Genomic DNA, 24,034 nt, shown 5'->3' with positions numbered 1-24,034 from the left:
AATGCCATCTCATGAGGAGGCCCATTCCACAGAATGTAGGAATTGGGCCTTTAGGGTTTTGGCACCTTTGGAATTCCCTCCTGCTAAATATTAGGCAGGTGGTTTTGCTGGTGCCTCCTGAAGACCTTCCTCATCCAACAAGCCTTTTATGTAAAGATCTTTCCCTGTTTGCGACTGTTTCTGAATTGTTTTAAAGACGATTTTCAAGATGTTAAAGTTGGAGGGTTTTTTTTATTGTCTGCCATCCTGGGGCCAGGTGGATTATATAAATTTCACAAGCAATAGGTAGCTGTTGTTTAAAACTACTGCCTGATGGCTCCTGGCACACAGCTGGCAAATCTCCGAAGCTGGCAGTTGTGTACTGGATCTGTTCCTTGAGTGGGAGACCCCTGTGAGTTGCACAAAACAGAGGAGATCAACATATAATAAACAGTTTTGGGAAAGTTGTCATCTATGGCTTGGTGGAAGAGTATTGACTGTTCTCTCTCCCCCCCCTCTATTCCTAGGAACCAACAAGCCGGGCTCTGGTGACCTTACGGGTTGACCCTAAAGGATTTTTCCTCTACTGGACTGGCCCAAATATGGTAGATATATGCGCTCTGCTTTTAGAAGCCTTTCTGTTTGACTCTTCTCTCTCTCTCTCTCTTTCTCTCTCTCTCTCTCTCTCCAGCCTCTTCAAACGGCATTTTTATTTATATGCATTTCATTTTTTAAAAGTAAAGCTTCTTATCACTTGTGACGGGTGACCAAGGCCGGAAACTCTTGGGCGCTTACGAGCACGTCCTTTATCTTTTGAGGTCGGCGACATTGCGAGGATGTGTGCATGTCTGTGTCTATCTGTGTGCACTCTGTACCTCTGAAGCACACCCCTGCCCCCAAATCTTGAGAACTGTAGTCTATCACTCGCAGCAGCAGCATTCCCAGCACTCGCAACAAAATACAGTTCCCAGGATTCTTTGGGGGAAGCCAGGTCCGTATAGTAAAAGCTATGGTTTTCCCAGTAGTGATGTATGGAAATGAAAGCTGGACCGTAAAGAAGGCTGATCGCCGAAGAATTGATGCTTTTGAAGTATGGTGCTGGAGGAGACTCGAGAGTCCCATGGACTGCAAGAAGATCAAACCTATCCATTCTGAAGGAAATCAGCCCTGAGTGCTCACTGGAAGGACAGATCCTGAAGCTGAGGCTCCAATACTTTGTCCACCTCATGAGAAGAGAAGATTCCCTGGAAAAGACCCTGATGTTGGGAAAGATGGAGGGCACAAGGAGAAGGGGACGACGGAGGACAAGATGGTTGGATAGTGTTCTCGAAGCTACCAGCATGAGTTTGACCAAACTGCGGGAGGCAGTGGAAGACAGGAGTGCATGGCGTGCTCTGGTCCATGGGGTCACAAAGAGTCGGACACGACTAAATGACTAAACAACAACAACAACAAAGTGCTTTCAATGGGCTTGCATGTGGTTGCTTACCTGTGACTTGGGGATGCTCCTGGATGGCTGGAGAGTGGAGTTCTCCAAGCGCCCCTTGCTGGAAGGTGTTGAAAGTACAGGGCACCCGGCTTGTCCAGGGCCCTGCCTTTGGGGTTGCGTGCAGTTCACTGGCCCCAGGGGAAGGAGTGATTTGTGCAGAGGCCCAGGCTGTTCATTCCACTCTCTTGTCAATGCCTTTTGAGTCGTTAAGCTGGTTTGGCAAGAATTCTGGGGTGGGAGCCAAAGAGAGGGAGAGAGGCGGAAAGGGAGGGAGCGGGTTTTTAAAAAATAAAAAAACTGATTGAAACAGCGGCTGCTGCTCTCCTTCCTGTCCCAATTGCTTCCTTTGCTTTTCCGGCTTCGTAATGAATCCTCCGGAGACCTGCACCCCAAAACTTGGCCGTTGTACCTCAATACTTGTAACACACAGTAAAGGCCCAGAGTTCATCATGCATTGACATCAGTAGGGCACGTTGTGACTTGAGTGTGGCTTTTTCTGAAGTGGCCCTAACATTTTTCTCAAAAAGACTCCCAAACCTTCCCAGCAGTTTAATGGTGGAGTATATAATAAGTGTTCGAAACTCCCATTGTTCTAGGCATATTTTGCGACAGGGAATTTCATCAGCGCGAGCAGTTTCTGAGCTCTGGGGATGTAGTACTGCGTCTAAGATTTCAGATTAAAACTGCAGAGTGGAAGGAAAAGGACCTTTTTCTGCCTCCCCACTTCAAGCTACTCTCTGAAGACTGGAGAAGAGACCCTCTTAAAGAGTATTAGGGGCAAGCAGGGGAAGGACTAAGCCATGTGAAAAATGAACATAACATTTTAGCAGCAAGCTTGTGTGTTCTTGTTATAAAAAAGCGTGTCTAGACATTCCGTTGTTGCGCCCATAACCTAAGTTTAAGGTACCATTTAGCTCCTAGCATTCATATCTCAATTTCTAACGCTGCCTGTAATCCTCCTAACATCCTAACATCCCTGCTCGGTAGTTCAGGAAGTGGCTGACCCATAGCTGTCAACCTTCCCTTTTTTTGCGGGAAATTCCCTTATTCCAGCGCCGTTTCCCGCTGCTTCCCGCTGCTATCCCAGTTTGTTAGATATCCCATAGACTGTCCCTGGGACAGGTGAGGCTGCTGATCCCTTATTTTCAGATCTGAAAGTTGACAGCTATGGGCTGACCTGTGCTCCATCCAATGATCTTCATGGCCAGATGTGAACCTGGGTCTCCGTGCTCTCAAGGTTCCATACATGCCATACATTTCAAGCACATTTAAAGGGCTGGGTGTCCGCCACAGAAACCGCCCACAGAGTTATAATTCCCAGAGCGGGTTACACAACCAACCCTTCTTTCCTTGAACTCTGCGAATTGTAGCTCTGTGAGGGGAGTTATAGAGTTTCCTAGCAACTCTCGGCACCCATAACAAATTCCCCAGGATTCTTTGGGGGGGCGAGGAGCCATGGCTATCAAAGAGGTGTAATAGTGGGGATGTGGCAGATGGTTCTGGGAAGCCCACTTGCAGGACACTCCCAGCACTTGTGACTCCCAGCAGCTGGCGTCCCAAGGCCTGCTATCTGCCTCCCACACTGGAAGCAGTATTTATAGCTATAGCCATCTCCATGAATTTGTCTAGTGCTGTTTTGAAACCATCTAAGTTGGTAGCCATTGAATTCCTGATTTAAAAGATAAGCCCCTCTATGGATGCATTTCCCTCTTTCTTGCTACGTGAGAAGCAGTGGCAATGTCTTTCAAGGGTTTATGGCTCACATGGGATGCCTGAGCCCCAGGAGAAATTATCTCTCCCCCCCCACCTCCTGTACCCCCAAGTCCTTCCTCTTTGGATGAGCTCTCTTGATCCCGTCTTCCTACCCTCTCCAACGCCTAGCAGCAATTTCCTTTTGGTTGGAGGGAAGCCCTGTTTCCTGCCACCCCCCCACCTCTCCTCCTCTTACTGCTACCACACAATTTCCCTGTGGTTAAAGCTCTTTTGCATCTGGCAGCCGCCCAGGACAAAACAGTTAGCTTAAGTAGCTATATATACAGCCCGAGCTGCTTGAATGGCAAAAAGGGAACTGAAGGGGGGAGAAAAAGAGAGAGGCCGTGCCTAGTAGAATGGCTTGGAGAAAGGCGAGGAAGGGAAATCAAAGCACTCTGTTGTCTGTTGGGGGCGTGCAGGAAGTGCCAGCTCGCCTGACCCCCCCTCCAGCGTTAGGATTGCAGTATATGGGAGAAGGACTGTAGAATCTGCTTTGCATGCAGAAGGTTCCAGGTTCATTCCCCTGCATCTCCAAGCGGGGCTGGGAGAGCGTCCTAGAATGGCAGAATCACAGAACTGTAGAGCTGGAAGGGACCTTAAGGGCCATCTAGTCCAACCCCCCTGCAATGCAGGAATCACAGATAATGAATCCCTGGCAGATGCCCACCCACACTCTGTTTAATAACCCCCAATGAAGGAGAGTACTACTTCCCTGCCTGAAATCCTGGAGAGCTTCTGCAAAGTCAGTGTATTTTATTTTACTTTACTTTACTTTACTTTATTTTTATATTTCACAATATTTATATCACTTGATTGTAATAAAGCCTCTGAGTTATGACTTTAAATTAAAGACAATAAAATAAAATAGAGAAAAGACAGTATATATAATACTATTCTCTATACATTGTTTAAGCAAAAGAGTTTAAAATGCATTTCAGTATCCTGCATGTTTGAATAGGCTTGCCTAAACAAAAACGTTTTAAGCAAGTGTTGAAAGGACAATAGCGAAAACACCTGCCTGGTGTCAATAGGCAGGGAGTTCCAGAGTGAAGGTGCTACTGCCACACGCAAAAGATTGATTTCTTACAACTGCAGAATGAGTATTACGTGGCACCTGTAGCAGTGCCAGTTTCACAGAAGGAAGCAGTCGAATGGGTATAATATATGGAGTAAGACGATCCTGCAAGTAAATTGGTTGGAATGTTAAGGACTTTGTGCTAACAGCAACACCTTGAACTTGGCCCGGTAGTAAATGGGCAACCTGTGCAGACCTCTGAGCAGAGGTGTCGTATGATGACAAAGTCTCACTCTTGCCAGCAACCTTGCTGCAGCCTTCTTTGCTTAACTGCAGCTTCCAGATCCAACACGAGCAAAGTCCCACGCAGAGTGCATTGCAGCAATCCAGACATGAAGTCACAACACGAATGAGGCTGACTTCACCCTAGGCTTCTGCAATGCTCTCTTCTTCTCCCCTCCTACGCAGCTTCCATTTTTGGTTAATTGTGGTTTGTCAGTTTACCCAAACCAACAAACTGTGGCTAGCGTCACCTAGGATTAAGTACAAATCACGCTGCCTTCACCATGAAGTGCTTTGCTTACTACTCATAGGTAATGTTGACCACAATTTCTAGTTTAGGCAACACAGCGAGCTATGCTTAACTAAAAGCCAAAGTTTCCGTGCTCTTTTTTGACCATGTGATAGGGGGACCTCGGATAGGGGAAGCCTTGTGAGTTCAGGAGGAGGCTTTTAGAGACAATATGCCTCTGATGCCCATGACAGGAGGAGCTAGCAGTAAATCACACCATACACATTCGAGTTAACTCTTTATTGGCAAGAACAGGACTTGAACAGACTTTAAAAGAGTTTAGCGATTTACCAGGAATGTTAACAACATGGTTACACTATCATCATTTGAATGAAATATTTAAAAAGGATATGAAGCAGGGCTTTGGGGAACTACTACCACAATTAGAGAGAGACCTGTTAAATGGTAATGTTAAAGTGTTGTCTAAAATGTACAACATGTTATTGGAATGGGAGACAAAAGATGGACAAGTGAAATCGTCAATGATACACTGGGCAATTGATATTGGTCATGACATAGAAATGACATAGAAATGGAATAGAAATGACATAGAAATGGAAGCATGGGAACGATTATGGAATACAGTATAAAAATGTATAGCATGTTATGGTTTAGGAGAAAATTATATGAAAATGTTATATAGATGGTACCTATCACCTAGTAGATTGGCAAAAATGTATAAATCAAAGTGGAATCTGCGTTGGATATGTAAAGTGAAAGAATGCAGCTTTTTTCACATGTGGTGGTCTTGTAATAAGGTTATAGCTTAATGGGAAATGATATATAATGAATTGAAGAAGATGTTTAAGATAACCTTCGTAAGAAAACCCCAGAAGCTTTTCTCTTGGGAATTATGGGATTAGAACTACCCAAACAGTAAAGGAATTTATTTATGTATGTGACTAAAGCTGCAAGAATGTTATTTGCCCAAAAGAATGTTATTTGCCCTGTTGCCTGAAGGATGAAGAGGTCCCGACGAAAGAAGAATTGATACAGAAACTAATGGAATATGCAGAAATGGCGAAACTTACTGGAAGAATAAGAAATCAGGACAAAAATTTTTTGGAAAGGAATGGAAATGGTTTATTGAGTATTAAGCTAAGAAATTGGGTTGAATAACTCGTGTGCATCTGCTCTCTTACTTCTACAAGTCAAAAGGCTTGTGACTTTTTTTTTAAAAAGAGAGCTCATAATTGAGGAAAGGTACCCAGAACAGGGATGCGGGTGGTGCTGTGGTTAAACTACAGAGCCTAGGACTTGCCGATCAGAAGGTCGGCGGTTCGAATCCCCGCGACGGGGTGAGCTCCCGTTTCTTGGTCCCTGCTCCTGCCAACCTAGCAGTTCGAAAGCACGTCAAAGTGCAAGTAGATAAATAGGTACCGCTCCGGCGGGAAGGTAAACAGCGTTTCCGTGTGCTGCTCTGGTTCGCCAGAAGCGTCTTAGTCATGCTGGCCACATGACCTGGAAGCTGTACGCCGGCTGCCTCGGCCAGTAAAGCGAGATGAGCTCTGCAACCCCAGAGTCGGTCAGGACTGGACCTAATGGTCAGGGGTCCCTTTACCTTTACCTTTACCCTTACCCAGAACTAGCCATGATGGCTGCGTTCTCTCTCCACTGTCAGAGGAAATATGCCTCTGGGTATCAGTTGCTGGGAATCCCAAGTTGGGGAGAGAGCTGTTTCACTCAGATCTTGCTTGTGTGCTTCCCATGAGCATCTTGAGGGCCCCTGTGGGAGAGATTGGCCTCTGGCTCGATCCAGCCAGTCTCTTCTTATGTTCTGAAAGTTTTAAGGACTTCACAAAAAGCCACAAACTAACAGTGGTAATTAATGGAAATCTAGTACAATAAAATTAAAATTTGTTTCCTTCTGGTTCCATTACAGAGATAGCAGGAAAGTAGGTTTTTGCATTATGGACTCCTGAACACAAAGCGGCAAATTGTTCTAATGGGTAGCTGCAAGCAAAATATAATGGATACAAATGTGTGTTGTTGTTGTTGTTGTTTTGGCGTCTTGTCCCCCCTCCCCCGGCCACACTCTCCTTAAACTAATTATGCAAAAGTAAGCGTCTGTTGTATGAAATATGGCAACTGGCAAAAAAGGAGCTAAAATTAATACATTACTTGCCGCGGAGGGAAGAGACCTCATTATCTAACCTAATTAACACGTTTCGCAGTTCTCGTTAGCGGAGAAGGCTGTTGGAAATATGTAGTCTCTGCTAATAAAGAGCACTAAGTGACAAGAACTCTCTCTTTGTCTCTCTATCTCTATCTCTTTCCCCTCTCAGGAAGTTGACGTTTTGGACATCAGCTGTATCCGTGACACTCGGACCGGGCGCTATGCCAAGCTACCAAAGGTAACGGTGATTCCCTTCCACCAGGGACAGGGAAGCCTGTGGGCCTGCAGAGGTAGTTGGACTCCAAATCCCATCAGCCCTAGCCAGCATGGTCAGCGGTGAAGGATGATGGGAGCTGCAGTTCAAGCAACGTTGAAGAGCTGCAGGTTTCTGCCATACACAGAGCTGTGTTATGCCACTTTAAACAGCCATGGCTTCTTCCAAAAAAATCTGGAAGCTGTAGTTTCTGGCTGATCCCTTTTCCACTCCCAGTACTTAAAATTACCTGAGTTCTTTAACAATCAAAATGGCTTCACAGGGAATTGTAGCTCTGTGAAGGGAGCTGTGGTCTCCTCACAATTCTCAGCACCCTTAACAAACAAACAGCTCCCAGAATTCTTTGAGGGGAAGCTGTGACAATCTAAAGTAGTATGATATTGATTTAAATGTATGGTGTGAATGTGGCCCTGGGCCACCGTATTGCCTGTTTTTCTGCCAGTAACTCTCTGGGATCTCTAATAGGTAGAATCATAAAATCATAGAGTTGTAGGGTTGGAAAAGACCCCAAGTGCCATCTACTCCTCCAACCCTCTGCTGTGCAGGAATCCTGCCCGCAGCCATCTCTGGATGGGCTCAAACCACCAACCTTCTGGTTAATGGCCAGACACACACTAACCCCATTGTGCCGCAGGATACTTTCTGAAATTCTTTTTTACTGGGACCATCTAGGCACAAATCACATTGACCACTGTGTCCCCACTGAGTGAAACCTTAAAAACTCCTCTGTGAAATAGGGATCGAGGAGCAATTTGGTTCAGTTTGCATTAAATGGCAAACTTCACTCAATTCACACTTTCTGAAGCAATGTGAAAACTGACAACACAGCCGTCCTTTAACCTTAGCACATCTCCAGATTTTGCAGCGCCACTTTCCAGCCAAGCAGTATGTACAAAAACTGCTTAAACTGGGGTAAATTGTGCATTGAAGTACAAATACCGTAGATTCTGGCGTATTAGGCTACTGGGCGTAATTGGCAGGTGCAATTTGGGGGTTCGTCTTATAAGCCCAGTTGCCTAATACGCTGGGCAGCTCCGCGCCGGGAGAAAGCAGTAGTGGGCGGGCTCCGTGCCAGGCGGCTCTCTCCCAGCACGGAGTGGAGCCCGCCGCTGCTGAGGCTGCTTTGGAGCCGCCAAAGCAGCAGCGGGGGGTGGGGGGTGGGGCTGATACCCGGCGTATAAGACGACCCCCGACTTTTTAACCTCTTTTTCGGGGTTAAAAAGTTGTCTTATACGTCGGAATTTACGGTATTAGTGAAAGTAACACACAGAATTGCACAATACTAGCGGAAACCGCTTTGTAAAAAATATGCATATTAGGCAGAACTGCATACAGAAATGTGTAACAGGCACTAAAATGCTGGATTACTTTCAAGAGGGTTTTTGGAAAAGTAAGTGATGTGCGGAACTGCATTTAAGATGGGGAAAATGACAAACCAAGAGAAAGCGAAATGGAAAGATTTTCCTTGTCCCTCCCTCCTCTGAAACTGCTATTTTCATTCCAAGGGAAGCTTGAAATGGGAGCTTTCTGTGAAATGCAAAGAACAGCTCCAGAGAGGTAGTTTTTGTTGGCACCTGGCAGAGGGAAGAGAGTTAACTTGCCAGGTCCCAGGCTGCTATTTGCATAACACAAAAAGTGCATGTTTAACGGCATTCGCTAGGCATCTAGGGTTGGGAATGCCATTGGTGCCAGTCAGGCTAACTTCTCTCCTTTGCACTCTGATTTCTGTAGGACCCGAAGATCCGGGAGATTCTTGGCTTTGGGGGGCCAGAGCAACGGCCCGAGGAGATGCTGGTGACGGTCGTGCACGGTCCAGACTTTGTCAACGTCAGCTTCCTCAACTTCATGGCAGTTGTTCCGGATGATACGGCCAAGGTAGGGCAGGAGTGTCACACTGAACTCTTCTTTTTCTTTTTCTTTTTTTAAGAAAGCAACAGTTCTTTAATACAAGGATGAACCTATGGCCCTGCCAGATGATGATGTTGGAACTTCAGTGCCCATCAGTCCCAGCCAGCATGGTTGGTGGTTAGAGTACCTGAGAGGTGGAATCCCAACAGTGGCTCCATGTGCACTATGCATAACACTGTAAGCAATCATGGTTTCTCCCAAAGAATCCTGGGAGCTGTGGTTCGGAGACCCTCCCCCATTCCCCTCACAGAACTACAGTTCCCAGGGTGGTTTAACAATCGGCCCCTCTTCCCAGGGAACTCTGGGAATTGTGAGGGGAATAGGAGTCTTCGAACACCTCTCAGCAGTTTTAAACTACAGTTCCCAGGATTCTTTGGGGGGAAGCCATGATTGTTTAAAATGGCATGAGGCTGCTGTCAATGTACAATGCAAATGGAGCCAGTATCTGGAAGGTTTTGCCACACAGTAACCTTCCATTAAATAATGAGGCCGGTTCTTCTGTTCGAGATGGATTCTTCTTCTTCATATAAGTGCCTTAGCATCCCAGTTCCAGCATTGCGGCTGCCTCCGTTGTTGCTTACCGCTATTTATTCAATTTATAACCTCCCCTTCCTCCCAAAGGAACCCAGGGCAGCAAATGCATCATTAAAACAACATCATTAAAAGCAGTAAAAAAAATTTATCTCAGCCAATGATTTCAGGGTTGCCAGGAAATGTATCTTTTGGCCTGAGTGAACAGGAATGTCTCTAAATGCCTCCCGAATGTTGATATGGAAGGAGACAGACTCTGCACACCAAGGTAGGCATTCCGCAAGCAAGGGGCCACCACCAAGAAGGCCCTTTCATAGGGGTGTGCTATCTGGGCAGTACCACCACCAAGGCCTCACCTGCGAGTCACAGGATCTGAGATGGCTGATACTGTGTGAGGCCATCTTCTTGGTACTTGGATACCAAGCCATTTAGGGCTTGGTATGCTAGCACCAACAACTTGAACTGGGCCTGGACTGGCAACCAGTGCGTGGGACAAATAAGGTAAATCTATATGATAAATCTGTATGAATTAATCTGCAAGTAAAGACCATGTTGTGATAAATTACGCTGATCTTCCAGGTTCCAGAATCCGCCTTGTCATTTTTATTTTTTTTATTTTGTGGGGTACTGCAGATTAGCTGCCTGACACTTCATTTTCACACTCCTTGCAAACTGTGCACTTGGGAGTGTATGCACAGAGCAGCCCCAGGAGGAACCTGTGGGACTGGACTCCATCTCCCATCAGCCCCACCCAGCCTGGCCAATGGTCAGGGATGATGGGAGCTGGTGTTCAGCAACATCCAGAGAGACCAGACTTTCCACCCCCAGAGAAGAACTAACCCAGAATCCAGTTGTTTGAACCTGCTAGATACTTTCACAGGTCACAAATGATCTCAGGCTGGAGAATACAAAACAACCTCCCTCCACTAGTGTCTTGTAATGAATGGCCATCCCCAGTTTTGAGGCTTTGACCTTGTTCCTCTAATGCGCTTACAGTTCTATTGCTTAATCAATCTTGGTTTAGAATTGGCTTTAATTTACAGCTTTGTCACTGATGCTGTAAGGATAGGTGTCCATATTCTTTCTGGGTTTTGGCTGCTGCTCCTGTATTCCCCCCACACTAACCCAGTCCTGGTTTCTAAAACCAATTTATGGAGGAGCAGAGAGAATAAAAAACTGAAATATTCAATAATAATATTAATTAATAGTGCACTTTTTGGGGGGTGTATATGTCAGTAGTAGCCGCTTCCCTTAGAGATGGTTAAGGAATTTAAGTGTGTGTTTTGAAGCAAACTGACCTTGTAAACCACTCGGAGGCTGCAGGTGTTGCTGATCTAAAACTCGCATCATCCCAGGCTATTGGCCACACTTGCTAGGACTGATGGGGAATATCCACTTAAATACCAATACTATGCACAATTTATAAGCCTCTCTCTTGCATCTTTCCTTGAATCATAGCTGGCTAAACCTCACTCCGAGCAAACCTGTTGAAATTGGTGGGCCTAAGTTGGGCTGTGTATACATTACTGGCTTAAAATGCAGCTAGGTTGTTTTCACCCCCCTGCTCAATTTGAACCTGTTTTTTTTTGGGGGGGGGGACTCATCAAAACGCAGTACTGTGTTTCCTAAGATATATATGGATTGAATGTAGCCCTTGAGGTGCACTTGATGCAGAGTACAGTGGTACCTCAGGTTACATACGCTTCAGGTTACATATGCTTCAGGTTACAGACTCCGCTAACCCAGAAATAGTACCTCGGGTTAAGAACTTTGCTTCAGGATGAGAACAGAAATTGTGCTCCGGCGGCGTGGCAGCAGCAGGAGGCCCCATTAGCTAAAGTGGTGCTTCAGGTTAAGAACAGTTTCAGGTTAAGTACGGACCTCCGGAACGAATTAAGTACTTAACCTGAAGTACCTCTGTAATCTGAAGTGTGTACATGACCTTAGCCATGTCCGTAATTCTCAGTGGGTCTACTCTGAGTATCAGTTCAGACTCTGTGTTCATCATCTGCGTCCCTTCCGAGAGAGGCATGGGAGATGAAAGACCGGGTCTTTTCAAGGGTGGCTCCCTGTTTGTGGAATGCTCTCTCCAGGGAGGCACACCTGGAGGCACACACATCACTGTCTGTTTTTAGGCACCAGGCAAAAAGCATTCTTATTTACCCAGGCTTAATGGTTTCTAATTGGGAGGATAATTATGTTCGTGACCTTTCCTGTGCTCTTCTTTTAAGTGGGGCGGGTAGGACTTGTTCCTTTTAAATATATTGTTGGTTGAGTATTTTAGTTTTTGTTTATAGCTGCTTTTATCTTATTTTAATGTTGTCATTGTTTTCTTTTTATTGCGTAAGTTGCTTAGAGGCACGGGTGCAAAAATGCCGCTACTGTAATGAATATAAATATAGCCCTTCTTCTGTAACTTCAAAAAGTTCCAAATGATACAGCTTTTCTCTTTTTAACCATGCCAAACTTGGACAGCATGTGTTGTATGGCTGCCCTGCTTAATGATCCGAATTCGAGGGTATGGGCTGGATCGTTAGGCCCGAGGGTGCCAATGGGATGGGGAAGGGCAGATGAGAGCGGCTGGCCTCACCCTGTTCTGCCTCTCCTCTCCTATCTAGTTGTGGACCGAGGAGCTGTTCAAACTATCCACAAACATCCTGGCTCAGAACGCCTCGCGGAACACCTTCCTGCAAAAAGCGTGAGTCGACTTTCTACCGTTTTAAACAGGGTGGAGACTCCTGGGAAAGGGCCACAGCTCAGTGACAGAGCATCTGCCTTGCATGCAGAAGGTTGTGGGTTCAGTCCCTAGCATCATCCCCTCCAGGTAGGCCTGGGAGATACCCCTGCCTGAAACCCCAGTAAGCAACTGCCAGGCAATGTGGACAATACTGAGCTTAGATAGACCAGTGATTTGACTTGGTATGAGGCAGCTTCCCATGTCCCTCTGGATTTGTGTCCTGTGGGGCTGTTGGTCTTTGTGGTTTGTTTGGCTGGCTTCTTGTTGGTAGCTCAGGCCAAAGTATAGGATCTTCTACCTATTTACCTGTAAGATATGTGTTGTGAACCTTCAGCCCTCCAGATAGTGCTGAACTACTATATCTCTCATCATCCCTGGCTGTTGACCATTCTTGCTGGGGTGGATGGGGGTTGTATTTTGGTAACATCTGGAGGGCCAACTATCTTCCGTGCCTGTTGTAAGGGCTGGTGGGGCTCCGTTGCTTGAAAGGGGACAGTCATAAGGAATTAAAATATCTTATCGCAGTTGTGGGAGGGACACAATGATCCTTTGCTCTCTCGACTGAGCTGGACAGCCTTCTCCATTCTGCCTTACATAGGTTAGTAGGAGGGAAGGCAAATTTGTGCCATACAGCTGACTCTCAGTTATAACCTCACAGGTACACTCGGCTCAAGATCCAGGTCAATCAGGATGCAAGGATCCCTGTCAAAAAGTAAGGTTATATTTTCACCCACAAAACTGCTGTGCTTGCTTTATCCCCACCTCCCTCTTCTGTCCTGAGGCCCACTTTCTGTGTGGTGCCCTGATGAAGGTTCGGCTTCTAGGGTCTGTTGCTCAGAGAGAGGTGTCGCTCGATCTATAGAGATTATTTCTATTTATAGCCACCCTTCAACTCCCAGTGGGCGTTGCAAACAGCGATGTCAGAGAATTCCAATGGAAATGGGAGCAGAAGTTGCAGGTGTCCCCTTATGTGCCCCATGTCTGGAATGGAAATCAAATTGGCGATTATGATCCGTATTCGCCATTTCTGCTTTCAGTCTGTAAATGATACGTAATTGATTACGTTCTCGCCATCCCCGCCCCCCGATTTGCATTGCATTTCCTTTGTGTTGCAATGAATAAGGTGGAATACTGTAATGACAACAATAATTTAATTATGTAACTAATTACATAATCACATAATTAATTATGTAAAGTGCACAATTTTGCCATAGCAGTCGGCAAGACAAATAATGTTGCTTGTAGAGGAAGTGAACTGCAGCAGAACGGAAACATCCAGCAAATGCAGGATGGAACTGAAAATGGTGCCTTCTTACATCCCTAATTGCAAGAGCAGCTGCCCCTACTGAAGAATTACCAGTTTGAAACAGTGTCCAGGGGTGTGTGGTTGGGCAGGGTTTACTTTTGGAGACCCGCTGAGGGGCTGGGACTCCAGATGGCTCTTGAAGCAGCTCACCGCTTCAAGAGTGAGCTCTGACTCTCTAGTGGGTTTCCCAGCAGTAAGGCCCGCTTCCTTGTGAATAACAGCTGCTTTCGCTCTTTGCATGTGCAGTCTGCGAAATACACAGAGGGAAACTGGAGAGTGCACACCAGTAGGCCACAACCTGATAAGGAAATTCTCCACCCCACGCCCATCAGCTCCATTGAAGCTTACCATATTTTTCGCTCTATAAGATGCACCAGACCATAAGAAGCACCTAGTTTTTGCAGGAGAAAAACAAGAAAAAAATATATTCTGAATCCCAGAAGCCAGAACAGCAAGAGGGATCGCTGCGCAGCCTGCATTCGCTCCATAAGACGCACACACATTTCCCCTTACTTTTTAGGGGGGGGGAGTGAGTCTTATAGAGCAAAAAATACGGTAATTTCCTTCCCCCTGTCCTTTGGCCCCAGGTGGCCTTTGACCCGTACAGTGGTACCTCAGGTTACAGACGCTTCAGGTTACAGACTCCACTAACCCAGAAGTAGTACCTCAGGTTAAGAACTTTGCTTCAGGATGAGAACAGAAATTGTGTGACGGCAGCAGAAGGCCCAATTAGCTAAAGTGGTACCTCAGGTTAAGAACAGTTTCAGGTTAAGAACGGAGCTCCAAAACAAATTATTCTTAACCCGAGGTACCACTGTATCTGTTTGAATACCGCAGTCATGATGCCTTTTGCTTCTCTCTCTCTCTCTCTCTTTTAAAAAAAGCTTAGCTCCAGGATAGTCAACATGGTACACTCCACAAATGGTTGGACTCCAAGCCCCAGCAGCTCCAGCCAGCATGTCCAGCGGCTGGGGATGATGGGACATGTAGTCCAACAACATCTGGAAGGCACGGCCTTGGCTACCCTTCCTTTTGTATCGCGTATGTTCTTCTCCCTTTTTTGGCCTATTTCTGTTTTGCTGGTCTCCTTCCGACATGTCTGGCTTGTTGCTTCCACCTTCATGAGCTCTGCAAGTCTGATAAAGAGCTTCCCATTTCCCTCCTTTTGTAGCATCCTGAAAATGTTCTCAGCTGACAAAAAGAGGGTGGAGACGGCCCTGGAGTCCTGCGGTCTTAATTTTAACAGGGTATGTCTTTATTTTAAAAATGTATTGATTTCTTGCCTGCTGCTCACCTTCTCCTCCCTTTCCCAGCATTCCTCATCCCTCCCTCCTGGATCTTGGTCTTGCTGCCATAAAGCCAGCCTAACTCCCTGACTCTATTCTTATCTCTGATTTCTTCCTTCTCTTCTTTCTCCTTGCCCCTGATCCTCACCTGGCCTCCCCAGCACTGTAGTGTTTTCTCTGGGGTACACTGTCTTTATTTTATTTATTTATTCCTCTCCGGCTCCCTAGAGCGAATCTATCAAACCTGAAGAGTTCACCCTGGAGATCTTTGAACGCTTTCTGAACAAGCTTTGCCTTCGCCCAGACATAGACAAGATCTTGCTAGAAATGTGAGTAAAAGGAAAGTCGGGGCGGGGGGGGGGGAGAGACGGACAGTAGTGTGGAAGGACAGAATATCTGAAGCGAGGAAACGGACTTGGTCTCTTGTTTTGAGGATTACTGTGGAAAAGAGTACAGCGTGTCTTTGTATTTCCTCTGTTTGATAACAGATTATGCAAATGTTAGCAAAAACAGTTACACAAAAACCAATATAATCCTGATTAAACAAGATGCCATTCCGAATAAGCAATGTTCATGTTTGTGTTCTGTAGGGCCTCTCCAAGTGTCCTTTTCATTGTGCGTTGATGATAATTCGTGATAATGGGATCAGAGTGGTTATATGCAATCCCACTTTCAGTACCGTTTGTGCCTGTTTGTACCGTTTCAGGGCGGACACACTGCTTCGTTTCCAATCCCTTAACTTCCTACTGAGATCCTGTAACTTTATACACTCTGCAGTCATTCTGGTGGGAGGTTTCACCCTGCTTTCATTGCGCTATAATGCAAGAGTGTCATTTCAGATGGGAAGCATCACAGAACGACTAATAAAAGGGAATAACGTGTGGACAGTCCAGTATAAATGCACCACAAACATACTGTTGTTACGTCAGTGACATGCTGCAGAACCCCCCCCCCCACAAAAAAGCACCAGTCTGGGGGTGCCCTATATTGGGGGTGAGGGGAGACATGAGCCCCTGCTTGTGTAGGGCTACTACAATGCCCATCTTTCATGACTGTTGGTTGTGCTGGCTGTGACTGATGGGAGCTATGGCCTTTGAGATGTTTTTGGACCACAAATCCCCATTTCTCCTCTAGACCACTTTCCTTCAACCTTGGGTTCCCAGATGGTTTTGGGCTGCAAATCCCATCGTCTCTGACCATTGGCTGAGGTAGCTATGGATGATGGGAGTTGTAGTCCAACAGCATCCGTGGACCCAAGGTTGAAGAACACTGCTCTAGGTAGTTCTGGGTTGGTAGTTCTTGGTGCCCTTTCAGTGTGGCCAGAATTCCCGACCTGATGTTGTCCTGTCCGACCATTTTATTCCAGTAACAAGCAAACTTCCTGTTTTCTGCACGAACGGTTTGGCTTGCGTTTTTGAAGTCTCTCAGGCGACTACATGAATTGGCTTGGGCAATCACAAATTGTTCTGTTCTGTTAATTCTATGGGGCGGGGGTGCCTCCTTTATCAGTTGCAAATTTTGGAACCGGCCAAAGCGCCATTGTTCTGCCTTCCCTCTGATTGTTCCTTTGCAAACAGCGGAGCCAAGGGGAAGCCTTACCTCAGTCTGGACCAGCTGATGGACTTTATCAACCAGAAGCAAAGAGACCCCCGTCTCAACGAGATCCTCTACCCGCCACTGACTCGGGAGCAGGTGCGCCAGCTAATCAACAAGTATGAGCCCAACCAACAGTTCCAGCAGCGTGGTGAGCCTGCCCCCCCCCCCTCTCCAGAATTTGGGCTGGGAGATGCAGGTTGTGGTGGTGATGATGATGATGGAGAAATACAGAGCGGGTGGAGGTGGTGGCGGATGTTTTTAAAATGTGCTGCTCAATTTTTTTGTTTTTTGGACTGGGTGGGAGGTATTGTTTTGTACTGTATTGTAGGGTTGTTACTGTTTTTTAGTTCCATTTGTCTGTGGGTGTGTTTGTGTAAATAGATATAAAGTGGGGGGTGTACACCCATTGTGTGTATGTGTGGGTGTGTGTTTATGTCTTTTATTGTGTGGGTGTAGGAGGGTGTGCATGTATTATAGAGTGTATATACCGACCTATGTACATGCAAAATGTGGCTGTTGCATGCTATGGTTTGCAGCGGCCATGCCAAAAGACCTCATACCTCAAGGTACCGCCTCTCCTCATATAAACTGACCTGGACCCTGAGGTCCTCCTCTGAGGCCCTTCCTTGTGTGCCTCCTCTACAAGAGGTCCGGAGGGTGGCAGCACGAGAAAAGGCCTTTTCTGTAGTGGCTCCCCATTTCTGGAATGCTCTCCCCAGGGAAGTTCAGCTGGAGCCCTCATTATATACCTTTAGGCACCAGACTAAACGTTCCTCTTCAACTGGGCCTTTGGCTGATTAATATTCTACAGCCTTTTAAATGTGTTTGTGGGGTTTGGTGGGGCATGTGTGTTGTTATTCTTTCGTTTAGTTTTCATTTTAACTATTTATTTTGTGCTTTTATCCTGTATTTTTAACTCGCGAACCACTCTGAGTTGAAGGGCGGTATATAAAGATAATAAATAATAATGGCAAGAAATCAATCCCAGTATAATGGCAGGCAAGGGAGCAAGCAAGCAGTGTGGGTGGCAGACAGGCCAGGCAAGCTGTTTAAGAGAAGGGAGAAGGTGCTTAATGTTTGATGTTCTATTGTGTTTCTGTATATGTTGGAAGCTGCCCAGAGTGGCTGGGGCGACCCAGTCAGATGGGTGGGGTGCAAATAATAATATTATTGTTATTAGAGCGGTTTGGCAAACAGCTTTGTGAAGAGCCTCCCCCCCCTCCTTTAAAAGGGGCTGCAGCATAAATAGAAATACTTGCAAATACCAGATAGGCTTAGGATTTAAATATGTGATCTTATAGAATAATATGTTTAAATTTAAAATGAAAAGAAAGAAAGACGTTAATTGATTAAGTAAATTTTACGAGAAATTTGTTTTGGAAAACTGTTACAATGATATACATTGAAATTCAGCCAGGGAGATTCGAGGAAGTCACGTAACAATGTTATTAAGAGTGGAATAATGACAGTTAGGATTTATGTTTATTTGTTGGTTTATAAATTTTGGAAAATCAATCAATTTTTTTTTAAAAAAATATGCATAGAAAGAAGACCAAAAAAAGGGGGCCGCAGCAAACTGAGGGGAGTGGGGATGGACTTGGGGGTTAGACAAAGGGGTGAATGAGGTGCAAAGAGGGGGGCAGTTTGGTTAGGTGTGGGAAAAGGAGGGTTGGCAAAGGGCTTGGTGGCTAGGGGGAGCAACCCCTAGTCGTGTGTGTGTGTGTGTGTGTATGTGTGTGTGTATAGATGTATTAAATAAATAAAAGTGGGGCACAGATAAACACAGTCCTGCCCCCACTTATTTCAGTGTGCCTCTTCTCTTGCCTACTTCTATAAACCTGCTTTTCTTTCCCCGTCTGTCCTTCTGCAGACCAGATGTCAATGGAAGGGTTTGGCCGCTACCTGGGGGGAGAAGAGAACACCATTGTGCCCCCCGAAAAGCTGGATTTAAGTGACGACATGACCCAGCCGTTAAGCAGCTACTTTATTAACTCTTCACATAATACCTACCTCACAGGTACGTGCACCGAACAGAGACACTTGCCCTGAATGGGGGTGCCTGCCGCCTGCGCTACCCCCAAAGTCTTCTGGGAGCTGTAGTTTGTTAAGGGAGCCAAGAGTTGTCAGGAGACCCTCTGTTCTCCCCCCAGCACTGCAGTTCTCAGAGGCGTCTCACAGTCAGTCCCAGGGAACTCTGGGAGGTGTAGGAAAATAGGGGTTGAGAAAGATAATTCCCCTTTTTTTGTGGCAGAGCAATTCTTCCTCATTATATCCTGAGGTGAAATTGTTTTGTGAGAGACCAGCTGTGCAGAAAATGCATCCCTGTTGGAGATCAAGTGTCTTCCTCTGTGCTCAGAGTTACTGGCCTTCTTTATTTCACGTTTTATTTTGCCTCGTCTAAAGATTTGAGGTCTGGTATCGTTGCTTGGTTGTCTCTCCTCTCCCCAGGCATCTAACATTTCCCCATCATCTTCTCCCTCTCCCTTCAAAAAAGCTGGGCAGCTGACAGGCAATTCCTCAGTGGAGATGTACCGGCAGGTGTTGCTGAGTGGCTGCCGTTGCATTGAGCTGGACTGCTGGAAGGGGCGCCCCCAAGACGAGGAGCCCTTCATCACACACGGATTCACCATGACGACTGAAATCCCTTTCAAGGTAACTGGCACCCAGCCCGGTTGGCTGTTTGCAAGAGTCCCCAAGGCCAACAGAGGGGTGCCCACCCTCCTACCTGTGTTTGCCATTTCCAGTTTTTCAGCATGTGATCAGTGGCAGTCTACTTGGCCTGTTGCACCCCTTCCAAGTTAGCAGGGGTCCCATTGAGGGTGGGACGCTGAGAGACTCCTGAAATGAGTACTGTTCCTTGGCAGTGAAGGTGATGATATCCTTCCTTGTCCACAACTTATTTGGAAGGGAGTGTTTTCTCCTCACGCTTTAAACTGGGAGGAGGAAGCATCCCAAATCTGTAGCTGGAGGGTCCTTTTTAAACAAGTCTGGGGAAACCGTTGGCCCTCCAGATGTTGCTGAACGACAACTCCCTTCAGGCATGGCCACCGATTATGCATGCTGGGCCTGATGGGAGTTGTCGTTCAGCAACATCTGGAGGGCCAACAGTTCCCCACACCTGTTCCTGAGTTAAGCTTGGAATATTACCTTAAAAGGCTTATTTGCAACCGATGAGACCAAGGTTGGCATAGCCAGGTGGAGATCTGGACTGCCTCTGATCATGGAAGCTCCAGTTATCCAACAAGGGTGAGAACTCAGAGGTCCAGTCCCTGCTTGATATCATTTTAGTCATGGAAGCAGAAACTGTGGCTCTCCCAGTTGCTGCTGTGGGACTCCAGCTCCCATCAGCTGCAGCCAGCATGACCCAATGGCGAGGAATGATGGGAGCTGTAGTCCATCAATGTGTTTAGAGGCTGCGAGGCTGCCCATCCATGTGTTCAGCCTTTTGTTCCAGGCCTGGGTGTGGGAGCAGAATCCTCCTGAAACATGTCAGCACATCGATGGGGAACTTCCTCTTAAGTTTATTGTCCATTGTAGCAACCTCCCCCCACCCACCCCAAACTCTTTCACTGTAAGCAAATAAGTGCTCTTGACCTCTTAACCCAGTGGTGGGGAACTTCAGGCCTGGGGGCTCAATGTGCACCCCCAAGCCCTCAGTACTCTCCACATACCACACCCCCTCTCCTCAGGCCACATCCTTCACTGGCCTTGCTTCGCATCTCACTTTTTCTGTACTTTCTTGAACTCAAATGTCCCTCTTCTTGTCAGAATGGAGGCTAGAGGGGCTTGTGTGTGCAAAGACACCAGCCTATTGTGGAAAAGTAAAATTTGCAAAGGTTGCTCTGCTCACTTTTGCCTCAGGCCCCTCCTACCAGTATCATGTGGCCCCCAAAAGGTAATATGGCCCTCAGGGGGAAAACACCCCCCACTTCTGCCTTAACCCCTTTCCCTGCCTCACTCTGTTACAGGAAGTCATAGAGGCCATTGCTGAAAGTGCCTTCAAGACTTCACCTTTCCCTGTTATCCTCTCATTTGAGAACCACGTTGACTCGTGAGTAATTGGCTTGTCTGAGACTGTCATCCTCGCCCCTCTCCTCCTTACAGCGCTGTATGATCAGAGAGGCCTGCGTGACTGATAACCTTTCCTCTGTGTTTCTTGTTTTCCTTCCCCAGGGCAAAGCAGCAGGCGAAGATGGCAGAGTATTGCCGCAGCATATTTGGGGACGCTCTCCTTATTGATCCTTTGGATAAATATCCGGTGTGTTCTGGGAGCGAGATCAACCAGGGGAATGACATGTGGGCGGGTTGGTTGGGAGCGGCTGCGGTCCTTACTTAGGTTGTGTACAGATGACCACTCCAGTTCACTCGCACTGCTGGTTTCTGAAACCGAGTATGCCTGATGTTAGCCACAATCCACAGGTACCCTGTAGCTTCTGTTTGATGTGCTTTGCCTCAAACCAGCCTCCAACCAATTTGAAAATGGAAGTTGTGGTGAAGCTGAGGTGTGTACGGCTCGGGCAGCCATTGCACATGCTCAGTTGACAGCTTCAGTGAATTAGAGTTCGGCCTGGAGAAACAAATCAAGTAATGGGCATCTGGTGAATACATCCTCTTGGTTTATCTAGCTCAGAGTAGTCCCAAGGGCTGCATACATCACTCAGAGATGCTGGGCTTTGGGAAGGAGGTATGAGGCTCTGACAGGGTCCTAGAGTCCTCCTGCCTCCTTCCCAAAGCCTAATTAGTGCTTTCCCAGCTTTGGGAAGGAGGTGGGTGAGCGTCAGGCCCTTGTTTACCTGAATTTGGAAAGGCAGTGTGAGGGCTGGGGTGTCAAATTTTGGCCTCCCCCCTGCTCAACAAGGCATTGTGCGGCCAGTACTTCCATGTTGAAGTACTCTTGCAGCCCACATGGTAAGAAAAGTTGGGCCGCCCTGATCTAGTTCACTGTTGTCCACACTCACAAGCTGCACCGCTCCAGGATTTCAGACCAAGGTCTTATTTGGAGCTGCCAGGTAGTGAACCTGTGGGCTTTTGCATGCAAAACAGCTCTGCCACTCAGCTACACCTACTTCCCTTCTGTGAATAGATCTATCTTTTGAAGGCATCAGCACCCGTCTTGTCTCCTAGTCTGTGAAGATCTCCTGCTCTTGCTAACATCTTAACATCTTCCATTTCGCTCCCCCCCCCCCGCAGCTTCAGCCTGGCGTAGCTTTGCCAAGTCCCCAGGAGTTGTTGGGCCGGATCCTGGTGAAAAATAAGAAGCGCCGTGTGCACGGCAAGGGATCTGAAGGCAGCATTCGGAAAAGGCTCCTGGAGCAGACACCCAGCTCCTACAGCGATTCATCCGGAGTGGGTGAGCCAGGCTCTCCTGCGCTAGGTATGCGTCTTAATTATTTGCAGAGCTGTTTTTTTCCCTGGACATAGGTGTGTGCATTTATTTATTTCCAATATTTATAGACCATTTTTTAACCGTATACGGTCACAAGGCAGTTTTTCACCACAGTCAATAAAAGAACCCGTCGGTCCAAAATGATACGGTATCTAGAACAAAGGTAAAGGGAGCCCTGACCATTAGGTCCAGTCTTGGCCGACTCTGGGCTTGCGGTGCTCATCTCGCTTTGTTGGCCAAGGGAGCCGGCGTACAGCTTCCGGGTCATGTAGCCAGCATGACTAAGCCACTTCTGGCGAACCAGAGCAGCGCACAGAAACGCCGTTTACCTTCCTGCCGGAGCAGTACCTATTTATCTACTTGCACTTTGATGTGCTTTTGAACTGCTAGGTTGGCAGGAGCAGGGACCGAGCAACAGGAGCTCACCCCGTCGCGGGGATTCAAACCGCCGACCTTCTGATCAGCAAGTCCAAGGCTCTGTGATTTAACCCACAGCGCCACCCGTGTCCCATCTAGAACAAAACTCACGGGCTAACAAACATCAGATCTAAGCAGGTTCTTACTTGTAGTTACATGCATGGAAGTTGCTTCACAAAGGGGACGCTGCATGCATTTTACTCGATGGGAGTAGAATTTGGTGATTAGCTGTGGAGGAGAAAGCGACAGAGTGCAATAGAGAGGCTAGAGGAGATAAAATGTGGAAATTTTTCTCCATTACTTCATTGTTTATATTTTAACACACAAAATGGTAAATTACTGCCTCTGATTTTGCAAAAGACTCTTGTGGTCAGATGCAGTTCTTAAGCATTTCTGGTCACTGGTTTGAAAACAAAATAACTTATACCTGCTTTATTTTACAATGCACATTCTGTCTCAGTTGTGGGAATTTATTATATTGGATGTCATATCTGTACCAAGTATTGAATTTTTTTATTATTATAAAGGATTGTGATGTGGGAGGGGGGAGATTAAGGTTCTATAAATAGGCATAATAATAATAATAATAATAATAATAATAATAATAATAATATTTATTTGTATCCCACCCTCCCCAGCTAAAGCTGGGCTCAGAGTGGCTAACATCATATAAATAAGACAATATGCATAATACAAGTGATCAATCAATTAAGATACATCCCACAATTAATTCAAACAATTAAAATTAAAACTGGACAAGTGGCAATCTTCAGGTTAAAATTGGAAGCGGTTAATACTCTCCAAGACCAACTGTTTCCACTGATATTTTAAGGACCTATGAGCAGGCTGGGAACCTCCTTCGTGCTTGTTCTTATACAACTTATTTAAATGCCTGCTAGAATAGAAAGGTCTTTGTTGAGCATCTGAAGTTCAACAGGGAGAGAGGCCTGTCTGATCTCAGAATTGGGCCCACAATACGGATTGCATGGCTCCAGGAGGAAGTAAGCCATGCTTCTGAGCCATTGGGGGGGCACGAACAAAGACCACCCCCCTGCAAAACTCTGTGATTGGGCAGGGATGTGAAGAATTGGGAACTCCCTTAAGGTATCCCTGCCACAAGTTGTTAAGGGCCTTGTAAATTCATACCAGAACCTTGAATTTGGCACAGTGCCCAACGTTTAAGCACCGCGGTGATGTACTGGTTGTAGTCTGTCCCCACCTTTTCAGGTGAGCATCTGTTTTCATCTGTAGCTGGCAAAAGATGAGTCCAGGCTTGCCTGAGCAGCTAACTCATTCTTCAACTAGAATCTATGATGTGTAAGCCGAAGCGACCGTTTTATCTTTCTTATTATTGTTACTGCTCTGCTTTTGGCTAGCCAGGGAAAGACAAAATAATTCTGCAACGTTATTGCCCCACTGAGCACGGAGATGGCGGGTGGGGTGAGGGGCTCAGAATAGCTCAGTAGTGGAGTGTATGTTCTTCATGTGCCAGGTTCAATCACTGGTATCCCCATCTGTTCTCCTGAAAGAGCATCTCCATCAGACCCTTCCCTCAGCTGGCATCTGGCAGCAGTCGGTCTGTCAGGCTAAAGGGAAGGGGGAGAGCAGGGGCTGCAGGGCCTCTCCATCCATTCTGATGTGAAATACCAGCGGTTTTTGGCTCCCCTCCCT

At 46.6% G+C, this 24,034-nt stretch overlaps 1 protein-coding gene across 2 annotated transcripts in view; it reads left to right on the top strand.

The window, feature by feature from the left end:
- PLCB3 (phospholipase C beta 3) overlaps positions 1–24,034 on the top strand; it is a 71,432-nt gene that overhangs the window by 13,762 nt on the left and 33,636 nt on the right. For both annotated transcript variants that reach the window (XM_083590987.1, XM_083590986.1), the window contains exons 2-14: positions 507–584; positions 7,092–7,160; positions 8,928–9,071; positions 12,254–12,333; positions 13,031–13,084; positions 14,850–14,925; positions 15,193–15,293; positions 16,542–16,708; positions 18,431–18,577; positions 19,055–19,212; positions 20,529–20,611; positions 20,734–20,818; positions 21,751–21,934. In XM_083590987.1, the coding sequence (XP_083447113.1) occupies positions 507–584; positions 7,092–7,160; positions 8,928–9,071; positions 12,254–12,333; positions 13,031–13,084; positions 14,850–14,925; positions 15,193–15,293; positions 16,542–16,708; positions 18,431–18,577; positions 19,055–19,212; positions 20,529–20,611; positions 20,734–20,818; positions 21,751–21,934 (1,426 nt within the window). The remainder of the gene's footprint in view (positions 1–506; positions 585–7,091; positions 7,161–8,927; positions 9,072–12,253; positions 12,334–13,030; positions 13,085–14,849; positions 14,926–15,192; positions 15,294–16,541; positions 16,709–18,430; positions 18,578–19,054; positions 19,213–20,528; positions 20,612–20,733; positions 20,819–21,750; positions 21,935–24,034) is intronic.

This window comes from Podarcis filfolensis, assembly GCF_964270895.1.
Source record: "Podarcis filfolensis genome assembly, chromosome: 16".
NCBI lineage: Eukaryota > Metazoa > Chordata > Lepidosauria > Squamata > Lacertidae > Podarcis > Podarcis filfolensis.
The sequence above is the reverse complement of the archived record's forward strand: the minus strand, read 5'-3'. Positions and strand labels throughout refer to the sequence as shown.